This window comes from Labeo rohita, chromosome 11 (assembly GCF_022985175.1).
Source record: "Labeo rohita strain BAU-BD-2019 chromosome 11, IGBB_LRoh.1.0, whole genome shotgun sequence".
In the NCBI taxonomy this organism is placed as follows: Eukaryota; Metazoa; Chordata; class Actinopteri; order Cypriniformes; family Cyprinidae; genus Labeo; species Labeo rohita.
Window position 1 is genome coordinate 3,714,160 of NC_066879.1, and position 13,781 is coordinate 3,727,940.

The window sequence follows — 13,781 nt, forward strand, 5'->3', positions numbered from 1 at the left end:
TTTTTACACAGAATAAGGCACGAATAGTATTCATAGTATTCTAAGCAGTGATAAAGGCACTGCATTGTTATATACTGTATTATAAGAAAATTATAATAAAAAGAACTCAGATAAACCATACATTGTTGTAGCCGTGTATTTATTAATCATGTTGAATCAATGAAAGCAGTTCAATCTTCTATTTATTCAGCTGCAGTGTCTTCTTTGGGTGTATTTGGAGTTTCCGTGCAAGAGCGCCCTCTGGCCTTCGTATGGAGATTTGCTGCTGATCACAGAACCGTGCTTCACTGAAAGATACGCATGACAGTCGCAGCTTTTGATTAATCGTGATTGCGATTTCATTTCAATTTATCGTGCAGCCCTAATGTATGCAATGCAGATACATGCGTGTTATCATTTACATGTGTGGAGCATCGTAAACTCCATCTCTGCAAGTTGTTGTGAGATTGGGTTTATTATAACGTTCATCTGGGAACACAACGCGCACCATTTCATCAGATTTGGTAAATCATTTATAAACCTAACCAAACACAGGAGAATATGTCATTATCTTTCTCAATATGCTAACTGTTCATCACAATTTTAAAATAAAAGTTTAAACCCTCACTCTGAGTTACATATTCAAGAAATGACAGTGGCCAAATATTAAAGATTAAGTGGACATTTGAATTAAATATTGTCAAGTCAATGTTAAAGGAGGATTAGATTGTGCAGTAAAGTGTAAAAACAATCTTATAATGCATTAAACAAAGTTGTTAAATTGTTTATAATACATTATGTATTTTAACAGTTTTGTTCAATGAAGCCATATGATTACTTGCTTTTAATACTTTATTTGAACTAATTATTATTGCCTCATTGCTATTATATTTGTATTTTAAGTCATTTTAAAGGCTATTGTTCACTTAGGTCTATTTTTATTACTAAAAAAAAATTACAATTATCAGATTACTCGATTAATCATCAGAATAATCATCAGAATATTCGATTACCAAAATAAGCCCTAGTAAGGACATTGTTAAAAAAGTCCATGTGACATGAGTGGTTTAACTGTAATGTTATGAAGCTACGAGAAAAGTTTTTTCTGTGCAAAGAAAACAAAAATAACAACTTTATTCAAGAATTTCCTCTCGATTGTGTTAGTCTTTGACGCACGTTCACTTGAGTACCATGACGCATTGAACCTTGGATCTTGAACATGTCAGTTGTGTTGCTGTCTATGCAGGGTCAGAAAGCTCTCGGATTTCATCAAAAATATCTTAATTTGCGTTCCGAAGATGAACCCGTCTTACTGTTTTGGAACAACATGAGGGTGAGTAATTTAAGACCGAATTTTTATTTTTGAGTGAACTGTTCTTTTAAAATACTGTCTAGGTAGACAGCTCACCAGGTTTTGCAGCAGAGCTTTAAGTGTCAGATCATTTATATGTACCAGGTGGCATGTCAATTTTCTATACACACACATCTTAAAATTGTGTAAAACCACAAAAATACAGCATTACTGGTTTGAAATGCATGAAAATCTTTGCCCATTTCTGTAGACAGACACAAGGGAAAATCTATCTGGACTTTTAGAAACATCTGTCTTATAGAATCGTAGCACGTCCACTCATCCGCACACATGTCCAATACTCTCTTCCTCTACACAAATACAAAAACACACACTATTTCATCACACCTCTCCAAGAACATGGCTGCCACCTACTCAATCAAAAGGAGGATTTCTGTGAATACTGACGGCGTCCTCCCTTCCACCGCCTCAGAACAAACAGTCCAGGCTTCACCTTGTTGCACAAACAGCTTCTGCATATGAACTTTAGCAAAGAATACAATAGAAAGAAGGAGAGCAACATACAGCAGAGTACAGTAAAGAGAACAGAACACACACTAGGGTTCGAGAAAAGCAGAAACAAAAAGAGTACTCACAAGGCACAGCGTGGCGGTAGAGGTTGTCACGTATAGTTTGCTGAAGCTCATAGTCAGCAGAGGATTTCTGAAACCTTTGGCTCAGGTAGTGCTTCAGGTCCTTATTGAGTTTATTTCCTGAAAAACAAAGGAAGGAACACATTATTGATGCTGAATCATACGCAAACTCAGCAGATATCTGTAGTTGTGTAGATTGCTTCTGACTTATTGTTTTACCAGCAAAGTATAAAAGTTCCTGCTAGTGGCTAATGTGTTAACGAAGGCTAAAATGGCCAATATGATCATAGCAGGTATATATTTGTGGGTGGAAGATGAACCTGGATGTTAGGATTTATGTTCCTATAGAATGGCGCAGTGGTCTCATATAGTAGTAGTTTTAATACATTTTGGAGAGCAAATGGAAGAAGTGGACAGCTTTGGGATACAGGAGACACTAATGAATGTAATAATAAAATAACTTTCTATTCATTACGGAATCCTAAAAAAAATAAGTATCACAGTTTCTACAAAAAATATACAGTAGCACAACTGTAAACACAAACTTTTATTTTTGGATTGGACTAATCACACTTAATTATGATTAATCGATTTAACAGCACTAAATTGTAGCACTTTTTTGATCAAATAAATGCAGCCTTTGAACAGTACTGAATAAATGCTTAGAATGATACAATTATATTATTGATTAATCGCGATTAATCGCATCCAAAATAAAAATGATCTGTTTACATAATATGTGTCCGTGTACTGTGCATATTTATATGTATTTTTGTGCATTTATTTAGAGAATTTACAGTACACACATTTTTTATGTAAACACAAACTATTATTTTTGGATGTGATTAATCACAATTAATCGATTTAACAGTACTAAATTGTAGCACTTTTTTTGATCAAATAATTGCAGCCTTGGTGAGCATAAGAGAGAAAAAAAAAAACTTTCACTGAATAACTGCTTAGAATGGTACAATTATACTATAGATTAATCGTGATTAATCGCATTGCAAGTTTGTATACTGTGTGTAATGTGCGTGTACTGTGCATATTTATATATTTGTATGTATTTACAGTATGCACATATTTTATGTAAACAAACTTTTTGCGATTAATCATGATTAATCACGATTAATCGTTTTGACAACACTAAATTATAGCATTTTACAATATTACAGTTTTTACTTTATTTTTGATCAAATGGATGCATCCTTTGTGAGCATAAGATACTTCTCCAAACTTATGAACAGTATTGCATAAATGCTTGGAATGGTACAATTACATTATCGATTAATCACGATTAATCACATTCAAAATAAACGTTTGTGTTTACATAATATATGTGTGTGTACCGTGCATTTTTATATATTTGTGTGCATTTATTTAAAGTTTTTACAGTACACACATATTTTATGTAAACACAAACGTGGATCCGATTAATCACGATTAATCACAATTAATCGATTTGACAGCACTAAATTATTGCATTTTAATTCAATTCAATTCAATTTTACTTATTTTTGATTAAATGAATGCAGCCTTGGTTAGCATAAGAGATTGCTTTAAAAATAAACATAAAAAAACACACTACTGTATAAATGCTTAGAATGGTCCAATTATATTATTATTTTATGTTTGCATCAAGTACGTCTGGCAACTATGTTTCTCAAATGGTACTCAATGACAAATGAAACACATTTGTAAACATATTAATTGTGGACACGGGTGTGAAACTGTAATCTATGAGACATTAACACATAGTAGCACACCTCCATTCACACTCATGGGGATACCTGGCTGCCACCTCAACCCAGTGCAAGCAATAGAGTGGGCCATGTGAAACATTTCCCACCCTCAGCTCCACCATCTGTTTCGAAGACACAGATCGCTTACCCAGCACCATTTCAAAAAGATGCCAATAGCCAAAAGCTGTTTATGTGTTAATGTGGTTCCGCTGGGTGCCCGCACCAATGCCAGATCAGTCGCCGGCACTGCCTTCCCACAAACACTCGAATTTCTCACATGCACAAGTGACTCAAGGGACTTCCCTTTACCCAGATTAATGGGAATATTGCATTTCTGGAGAATTCTTTTGAATAGATAGACTCATTAATGCCTAATGATGTAATCAGCTTCTCTCTCACTCGCTCGTTCTGTAGTCTGTCGTTGATCAAATGAAACCGCATTTTTAAAGTTTATGAACATACATAATTGGTTGCCATGGCAATACTTAGTGCTGCAAGTCCCAAATGCCGCCCTCTACACTTGAAATTCTCCTACGAATGCAAACTTGGGCGACATAAACCAGCATAGACTCTCAGGTAATAATCGACTGTAAAGTTCACACCACTCTGGACTATTCGAGGGTGCATAACAGATGCAAAACCTCATTGTATTCTAAAAGAACAACAGTTTTTCACAATAAATTCTAAATCTAAAGCTTAACTCCAGTTTAGAATCATCACCTAGTCCTAGTCATTAAAGTGCTGTTGTTTTGTAGAGAACCGAGATCACCTTTGTACAGAACACTGACTAAGATAAGTGTGGACTAGAGGAGTCTGATACTACATCAGCACTTCTGCGTTCAACTCAAGCTAAGAAATGGAACAAAAAGTCCAAATGAACTAACTGAAGAGGGCACTTATGAGATCAAAACAGTTTAACGAATCAAAAGTCCCCTTCAGAGAATGAAAACAGCCTATTTGAGATGGACAAAACAAACTCAAGCACATGCTTTTAAAAAATAAGCACTTACAGCAATTTTCCCTAGATAACCATTTCGCAGAAATGTTAAAAACTAGTTTTGTTTATCTTTTATGTTTGGAGGATGACTTTTGGGAGAATCTGAATCTTTTTGTCCTTTTCTACGAAGTAATTCAATACGCCAAGTAATTCAATATAAATTTTTACTCTCATGATAGTGTGTTCAAAATAATAATAATAACCACAAAAATGCATTCAATATTGCTTGTAAAAAAGAAATAGATTTAAAATTGTGGTCCGCAAATCCAGAGTCATTATGTATCTTTAAAGTCAGCATGGAATGGAAATTCATAAATGCATGTTATTGATTTTCTGTTGAATGATCCTATTTATTTTTCATTTTTCTAATAATTAATCAAAACAACAGGTTTCTTCTCTTGTGCATGATTTTTCTGATACTTTACTCCATCTCTTACAATCGACTGCAAGCTTGCATTCAGAGCTGCCTCCATCAGTAACCGACAAATAGAACCAAAATTAAAACCTACATTTTTTTCTTTATCAGTAATTTGTTTCACTCAAATGCAAGTCATAATACAGAATAAAAGATCTGTTGCTACCTTTGTTACATCTCAATTTTAAGGAAAACACAAAGAATTGTTCAGAAAAACAAAAAATGCTTTCAATATTTTTCACAAAAGGGATCGATTACTCAAAAATGAAAATTAACCCATGATTTACTCACCCTCAAGCCAGGTGTGGGTGTATATTACTTTCTTCTTTCAGACAAATACATTCAGAGTTATATTAAATATATATATATATATATATATATGCTAAACTATTGCTCAACTATTATTTATTATGTAAATTATAGACTTTGTATTTCAATCGCGTTCTAACGGTGACACAGTGAGGCGGGCGCGCTGATGTTTGGTTCACTGAATTTTATTTTGATAAAGTACCAACTGCGCTGTCAAGTTAGCAATGCTAGAAGCCTGGAACTGATATATTTTGTGTTTGTGTGTGCCGGCGCGATTACTTCAACTTTCCTCATACCAGCAAAATCAACTTAAACAAAAAAACAAATAGAATGTCGCTTTCTGCCATTTGAGTTTCCTTTCTGTCACAAAACTGAACTGAATCTCAGCAAATATAGGCTACGTTACATGTCGCACAGTTTTTTTTCCCTTGTCTATCAGTTAACTAACTTAAATATATTTCAAGTATTTATTCCATATATGTACTGTAGATTTTATAGCCTATATATGATATTAATTTGTTATAATATTTAGTATTTTCACATGTAGGTGGAAAATTGTAATTTGTACTACTGTCTGTTTAAAATAAAAGAAAAGAAACCTTGGCCCAGGTTTTTAAAAGATTTTTGGGTCAGCACATCTTAATAGCGTCAACGACTGAATAGCTGCTAATTGTGGATATTTTGATGAATCGGAAAAGTTTATGTATAAACTGTATGTAATAAAATATGTTTTCGTAGTTTGTGTTGTCTCTTATCAGTGCAAAATTATCACAAATTAAAAAGGATTCATGCCAATATTTGGCAATTATATTGTCCAAAACCCCACTTTTCTAGGGTGTTTCCAAACTTTTGGAGGGCAGTGTATATAGATATATTAAAAAGTACTTTTTATGATGGATGGATGCACTTTATTGGACTTCAAAATCTCAACAACCATTCACTAGCCATTATAAAGCTTGGAAGAGCAAGGAAATTTTTAATACAACTCTGAAAGAGGAAAGTCATATACACCTAGGATGGCTTGAGGGTGAGTAAATCATCCCTTTAAACACATATAATATTGTGGTCTTCAAATCCAGAGCGTTTATGGACCTTCAATCACTGCATAGAAGGTTTTTCATCAATTAACTGAAAAAACAGATTTATAAAACACAGCAGAGACAGTTGCACACATTGCACAAGTATACATTTAACACACAGTTTGTGTTACAGCCACCATGTTGAGCAGGCTGTACAATTAGCTGTAGAACAAGTAACAGCTCTGCCAGGCAATGTTCAAGCTAGAAGGTCAGAAACGAGCTCTTCTCTTCTAATTGAACCTCTGGAGGATCGTTTCTTAATCTAGCCACATCCAAGGCTAAAAATACACTTCGATGTGAAACCCATTAGACTGCCTTTTCAGAACTAAAACGGGAATAATATGCGAGTGTGAAATTCCTGTTGAGTTGGTGTGTGCAGTCTGGCGTTGATGTTAGCGCCGCGGCATACCGCTGTGAATTAATCCCTGCAACAGGTTGTGAGTCATTACTCAAACCTACAACAGCCAGACTACACACCCACCCCCATCCATCATCCCAAACTCACTTTATTCCAATTAGCTGCTTGCTAGTCCGACTCAATGCCAACGATGGACTCCTGGCCGACAAACGAAAAACCTAAGGAGATCTAAGATCTTGCCCTGCAGTGGTGAGGCCAAGAGACAGATGTGAAAACAGAGAGATTGTAAGAAGATGCCAGGGGGCAGACAGTTTATTTGTTTAATTTTTGGAGGGGTTTACAGTAGCTTATGCCACTACTACCAAGGTAATGTGATGGCCGGTGGTTTGTGTGGGTATTTGCAACTAACATGGAGGTTGTTGAGTACAAAATGTTCTACCACAATCCCTCTATAATCTATAACAATAGTTTTCAAGTTGAAAGAGGGCTGCCATGAATATGGTAGTAAAAACAGGGCCTTATGATTTCTGCAATGCAGGAAACGTGCATAGAATTGCTGAACTTCATACATTTATACTGGGGAATGTCAGGGAATTCGCTAAATTTTGGATGAATAAATAAAAAGTAGGTCAGTACACTGAAATCAAAACACAATATGGACTAGTGTCTGTGAATATTAGGCCATAAAGAGACTATTTAAAAATGAATCCTGCATGTTCTGCGTGTTTCTGTGCGAATGAAGGGTGCAGATGCGTGGTTTTGTTTGTTACACACATACTGAAGCATGGCGTGATGTTCGTAGTGATTTCAGCCTCTGCCGCCTCAATACATGAGTACATGAACACATAAACAAACTCTAGAACTTCTCTGAAAGTCAATTAATGGGCTCTTCACCATTTCTTTTGAGAAAGAACTATCACCATATCATATACACAGAAATTTAAAGCTCTTCTCAACAACCTGTCAAAATAAAAGTTTGGTTTAACTTGAAAAAATTGTGACAGAATATGACTTAATGTAATGATAGTACTACTACTACTACTAATAATAAAATTATTATTGAAGCATTATTTTTAAGGAATATTCACCAGAAAAAAAATTAATACATAACATAGTATTTCTGGAAAATAAATAAATTAATATTTTTTTGTATATATTAAATCAATTATTTGGAGATGGTTTTGTTTATTAAAGTTTAATGAAACCATTAAAAAGAAATCCAGAAAATTTCTGGAAAACAGAATTTGGTAAATATAAAACTGAATTTAAGGAAAAATAAAAGATAGGCTATTTCATAGCCCCCTGAAATAATCGTTTTTATTACACTTTTAATACATTGCTGTTAAATTGTGCAAGTTACATCATTTCAATTACTAAGACATACTTTTTGATTAATAAAATTTAATTTAAGCAGTTTACCCAATTAATTTAATTCAATCTAGAAAAAAAATTAAAATGAAAAAAACGGAATTTGGAAAACAGTAAAATGGAATTTTGGAAAAAATAAAAGGGATTTCATAGAGTGCTATAAAAACTAAAATAAAGTCAAGCAAGAAGAAAGCCCAATATTGCCTTGTATTACTGCGCATTATTTGCTCTGGTGAATAAAAAAAAAAAGTGTAAAAAATGTAGTGTACTAAAATGTTTAGGGTGTCATGTTACACAGACCATGCACTTTTTACACACAGAGAGTAGATTACACAAGATATAATGTTATTACGTGTGTTGTAAGTGATATGGAAATGGATTTAGTGCAGAGTAGAGAACAGCTCTAAAAGCACCTTTTCAAGGAAACAAGTGTTTTGTGGAAAAAAAAAATATGATTACAAGATATTTTTCAAATGGGGGAGCAGCATAACTTAAAACCGATAATAACTACATTATTCACACAAAAAGAGAAATTAAATACCAGCACATAGAGAACCACAAAATCGAAGTAAAGTACCAAACATGGCAAAATGACTCCTGAACATAAATAAATCATCAGTGTTTTTTAAAGAGGATTATTGTTACTAAATGTTAAGCTTTTCACCTAACTCATCCTGTAGTTTTCAAACAGCTGTATGAGATACGTCGTTAGGCCAGCAGTTTTGCTTCATTTTGCTGACTCTCTGCTGATTTATGCAGACCCTCTAGACAGAAATTACAACGGCCCAGTGGTGCACATCTTATCTTACAAGGCTGACTGGTTTCTTTTTGCTTAGTGTGTCTATAATCCTGTGTGAAGTTGAACAAGTAGCAGCACTGAGTTTTTATTTTTTGAGTCTTTATTTGTATTTTACCCCACCGCTCTCCAAAAACAGACCAAGAACTGGTGTCTCAGAGGGAAGGATAAGTCACTCTTTGAGGCTGAGTATATTAACGCATGCGGATCTGTGTATTGGGGTATGGGGGACACCATTTGGTGTCCGAGCCCCAAATCCCTCCTAAAACAGATAATTAGAGAACAAATTGCTACCGAACCAACTGCACCTGGCAGAGATACCGATAAGCTCCCAACTGCAAGCGCCCACTTAACATGACAGCCAAAGCACGCTGGATTAATTCCAGTACGTGTGTATCTGCATTTACGCAAGTGTGTAAGACAACTGTCTCAGTAGCCGGGATGTATCTTCAATTACCTGCTGGATCTCAATGCCCATCAGAATAAGCTAAAGCACAGTGTGTTTAGAAGAGATTACTGGATCAAACAAAGCATTCGGCATTCAACGACGACATGCGAGTGAGCGCACGTGTGCGCGTGTGAATACAGGACCTGGTAGCACTCAAAAACATCACTGCCAGCTGACGCCAGCCCTAAGTTCTAGGAAAAAACGAAATCCAGTAACTGAACGGAGTCTTGTTTTACTCACTTGGCTTTGGAGATGGAAAATGAAAGAACTGTCAGATTTGCAAATTTCTTTGGAGTCAAGCTACTTTCTGAACATTTTCCTCTGCCTGTGCATGAAAGCAGGAAATATAACTTTGTTCAGAAAGGCTTTTGGAAAAAAAAACTGGTGCCTGACAGATAAGTAAAAAAGTGCCTGACACACACAGTCTAACCAGTGGCGTGCAGCAGACTTCTGAAATGACGAAAGGCACTTGATGGTTTTCGGGCCAGTGTAAAGTCACATTCCAATTCCGTCTGAACAGTTTTGAGGTTAGGCGTGTGGAGCACCATTTGGCTAACATTGTTACATTATTATATAAAAATATTATTATATTATATATATATATATATATATATATTCTGAAGCACAGTATAAAAACACTTAATTGAGATATTTGAAAAAGAATTGGTCAAAATTAAAGAACACCTACAGATACCTCAAAGTTATTGGTGTTAATCTGGCACCTGGCAAGTTTTCAGAACCAAAATTTACAGATAATGTACTCACCCCCTTGTCATCCAGAATGTTTATGTCTTTCTTTCTTCAGTAGTAAAGAAATTATGTTTTTTTGAAGAAAACATTTCAAGAATGTTCTCCATATAGTGGACTTTTATGGTTGCCTGCAAGTTCGAACTTCCAAAATGCAGTTTAAATGCAGCTTCAAAGGGCTCTAAACGATCCCAGCCATGGACAAATGGTCTTATCTAGAAAAACAACTGGTTAATTACTTAAAAAAAAAAAAAAAAAAATCTTACAATATATATGCTTTATAACCTCAAACGCTCAATTCATGACAGTTAGGGTATGTTGAAAAACTCCCATCTCATTTTCTCCTCCAAATTCAAAAACGTCCTACATCGCTGTTTTACCTTTTTTTGTAAAGGGTAATTGACCCTCCTTGCACGTTCACTTTGTAAACACTGTAAACACTTTGTAAACACATCCGCAGCGATTTAGGATGATTTTGAAGTTGGAGGAGAAAATGAGATGGGAGTTTTTCGACATACACTAACTGTATTGACCCGGATTACACAGAGTACACGCAGAGCTAGACAAGATGAGCATGAGGTTAAAAAGTATAATTAAAAAAAAATATATATAAAAAAATTTTAGAAGATAACCGATTGTTTCGCTAGGTAAGACCATTCTTCCTCAACTGGGATCATTTAGAGCCCTTTGAAGCTACATTTAAACTGCATTTTGGAAGATCAAACACGCGGACACCATTGGAGTCCACTATATGGAGAAAAATCCTGAAACGTCTCGAAAAACACAATTTCTTTACGACTGAAGAAAGAAAGACATGAACATCTTGGATGACAAGGGGGTGGGTACATTATCTGTACATTTTTGTTCTGGAATTGAACTTCTCCTTTACTGGCAGCATTCCTCCAATTTTTACTGAGATTGCAAGATGGCGAGCTGCTCTAAGACTGAAACCCTGCGACAGGAGGTTGTCCAGATAAAGGCCAAAGTAATGACCCTTTCAGCCACTGCAAGAGAAGTTGGTCATTCCAAATCTCAATTTCTTGAAAACTGCAGGTTTACAATGACACTAATTCATTCAAGTCTCCCAAAATGGCTGGTTGTCCAAGTAAGACAAATGCATGAGAAGACAGGATAATGCAGAGACTCTCGATGGGGAATCGGTTCAGCACTGCAGCTGGGAGTGCTTGCCAGTTCAGTGCTGAACAGGGTACAATCAAACGTCTCGGGACCTTTAAGAGAAACTGGACTGAAAGCGCACTCTACAGTGACCAAACCTCTCATCAGTAGAAAGAATTAAAAGGCTAAGCTCACCTTTGCTGAGGAGCATGTTGTGTGGAGAGAGGAGAACTGGTCTAAGTTCACTTTAGTGATGAAAGCAAGTTTAGTTTATTTGGGTCTGGATTCATTTTGTTCAGCATCAAACTGAGGAAAGACTGAAGCCCAAGTGCATTAATAAGTCAGTGAAAGGTGGAGGAGGAAGCGTCATGGTTTGGGGGATGTTTTGTGCAGCAGGAGTTGGGATTCTTATACAGATACATGGCAGGTGAGTGCAAATGTTTATCAGAACCTCCTTTAGCAACATGCAGTTCCTTCCCTGCAAGCATCTCCCCAATCAGCCTGCAATTTACACGCAAGACAATGCCCCCGTCACACAAAACAGGTAAAGCATTTCCTCGAAGCTAAGAAGAGTAAAAAAATGAAACGGTGTAAAAAAAATTATCTAAACCTGCTTGAAAATATCTGAAAAATCTTAGGTCACAAAGTTATGGCTAAGAAACACACTACAGTTACCAAACTATGGAAGAGAGTCTGAGAAACTAGTGATGCACCTGCACCCGCAGATGTGCTGAAGTCATTCAAAGCAAGAGTCTCTACACTTCCTACCAATTTCTTACAGCTTTAACCCTCCAAAATTTTTAGTTTTAATCTTCTTTTATGCTACAGTGGTTACTGTTGTCTAATTTTAATTACTGTGTTTTCCACAAAAAGGTTTTTGTTGAAATGCCTTGGATATTTTAACAATTAACAAATCAAGTATTTATAAACTGTGTGTATGTGTATATATATATATATATATATATATATATATATATATATATATATATACATATATATATAAAAAAAATATAGATTTTTATTATGTATTTTTCATTTTAATATACATATATATTCGATCATAGTTAACCATCTTTTTAAAACATGCTCAAAGCCAGCCTGTGGACAGACCTGTAGGGCTGTCAGTGTCATCTAATGAGTCTTCCCTTATTAGACATCATCTACAAGATCAGTCTGCTAAAACACATAGACATCACCTCAGTTCCACCTCCCAATTCTGTAAACATTTGAAGAAAAATACATGAATGTTGATTTCAAAGTATTATATGAATATATGGATTACATCCAAAACACAAATCTAAGTAATTGGTACAAACATGCAGTCTCACAGGTTAAAAACTCAGTGGTGCTGCTGTTTTTACGAACGCATTGCGACAAAAACGCCCAGATAGTGTGATGCCGCTCTGTAGATCCATGTGTCCAAGAGTCTTTGTGAAAAACAGGTATGAGGTCTGTAAACAGGCGTCTGTTTGGTATTCTGCTCTCGTTTCTTTCTCAGCTCTACACTGCCCTCTCTGTTTCCCTCCATTACGCCTGGCCTGCATCACACTGGGCCTTGTCACCATGGCAACGCTGGTCAGAGCAGCACTCATCCAGCTTTGACGTTTAAGTCTGCTGCCCCCTACTGGTGGTTAACGGTAACAAGCACAATGTATATGATTATTAACCTGTAGTCATTGTTTGCCTGTTCAAACAGTTAATAATGAGCTCTATAAATCATTTTAATATATATATATATATATTACTGTTTATAATTATATATTACATATGCCTATGTAGTTTTTATACAATTAATTTCAGTTTTATATTAAGGTTTTAGTTAACATAATAACCCTAAATATTTGCAATCAATAATATAAAAAGATACAATACAATAAAAAAAATAAATAAAATAAAAACAACATGTGTTTTCATTATACTTGACATATGAGCAAAATAACTGCTATTACACACAAAAAAAAAGATAGATAGGTCGATAGATACAGATACAGATAGATAGATAGATAGATAGATAGATAGATAGATAGATAGATAGATAGATAGATAGATAAAAATCATATAGGCTTGTGAATTAATCACTTTAGCCAAATACACTACATTTCACACAAATAATTTATTAGTATTACTGAAAAAATGTTTTAATTTAATTGTGTTAAATGTAGCAGTAATGTTTAATATACATTACCAGTCAAACATTTTTGACAGTACAAATTTTAATGTTTTTTAAACAATGTATTTTGCTCACCAAGCCTGCATTTATTTGATCCAAAGTACAGCAAAAACAGTAAAATTGTAAAATATTTTTTTACTATTTAAAATAACTGCTTTCTAATTGAATATATTTTAAACTGTAATTTATTCCTGTGATTTCAATTTTTAGCATCATTACTCCAGAAGAGCAGCATTTATCTGAAACAGAAATCTTTTGTAACAGTATAAATTTATTTATCATTCATTTTTTAAATAAAAGTATTAATTTCTAT

The 13,781-nt window shown here is 34.8% G+C and overlaps 1 protein-coding gene across 1 annotated transcript in view; it reads right to left on the reverse strand.

Moving 5' to 3' along the window:
* The window catches only part of magi1b (membrane associated guanylate kinase, WW and PDZ domain containing 1b), a 181,387-nt gene that overhangs the window by 94,296 nt on the left and 73,310 nt on the right, over positions 1 to 13,781 (reverse strand). Inside the window, 1 exon segment of the mRNA XM_051122511.1 lies at positions 1,927 to 2,043. Within this exon segment, the coding sequence (XP_050978468.1) occupies positions 1,927 to 2,043 (117 nt within the window).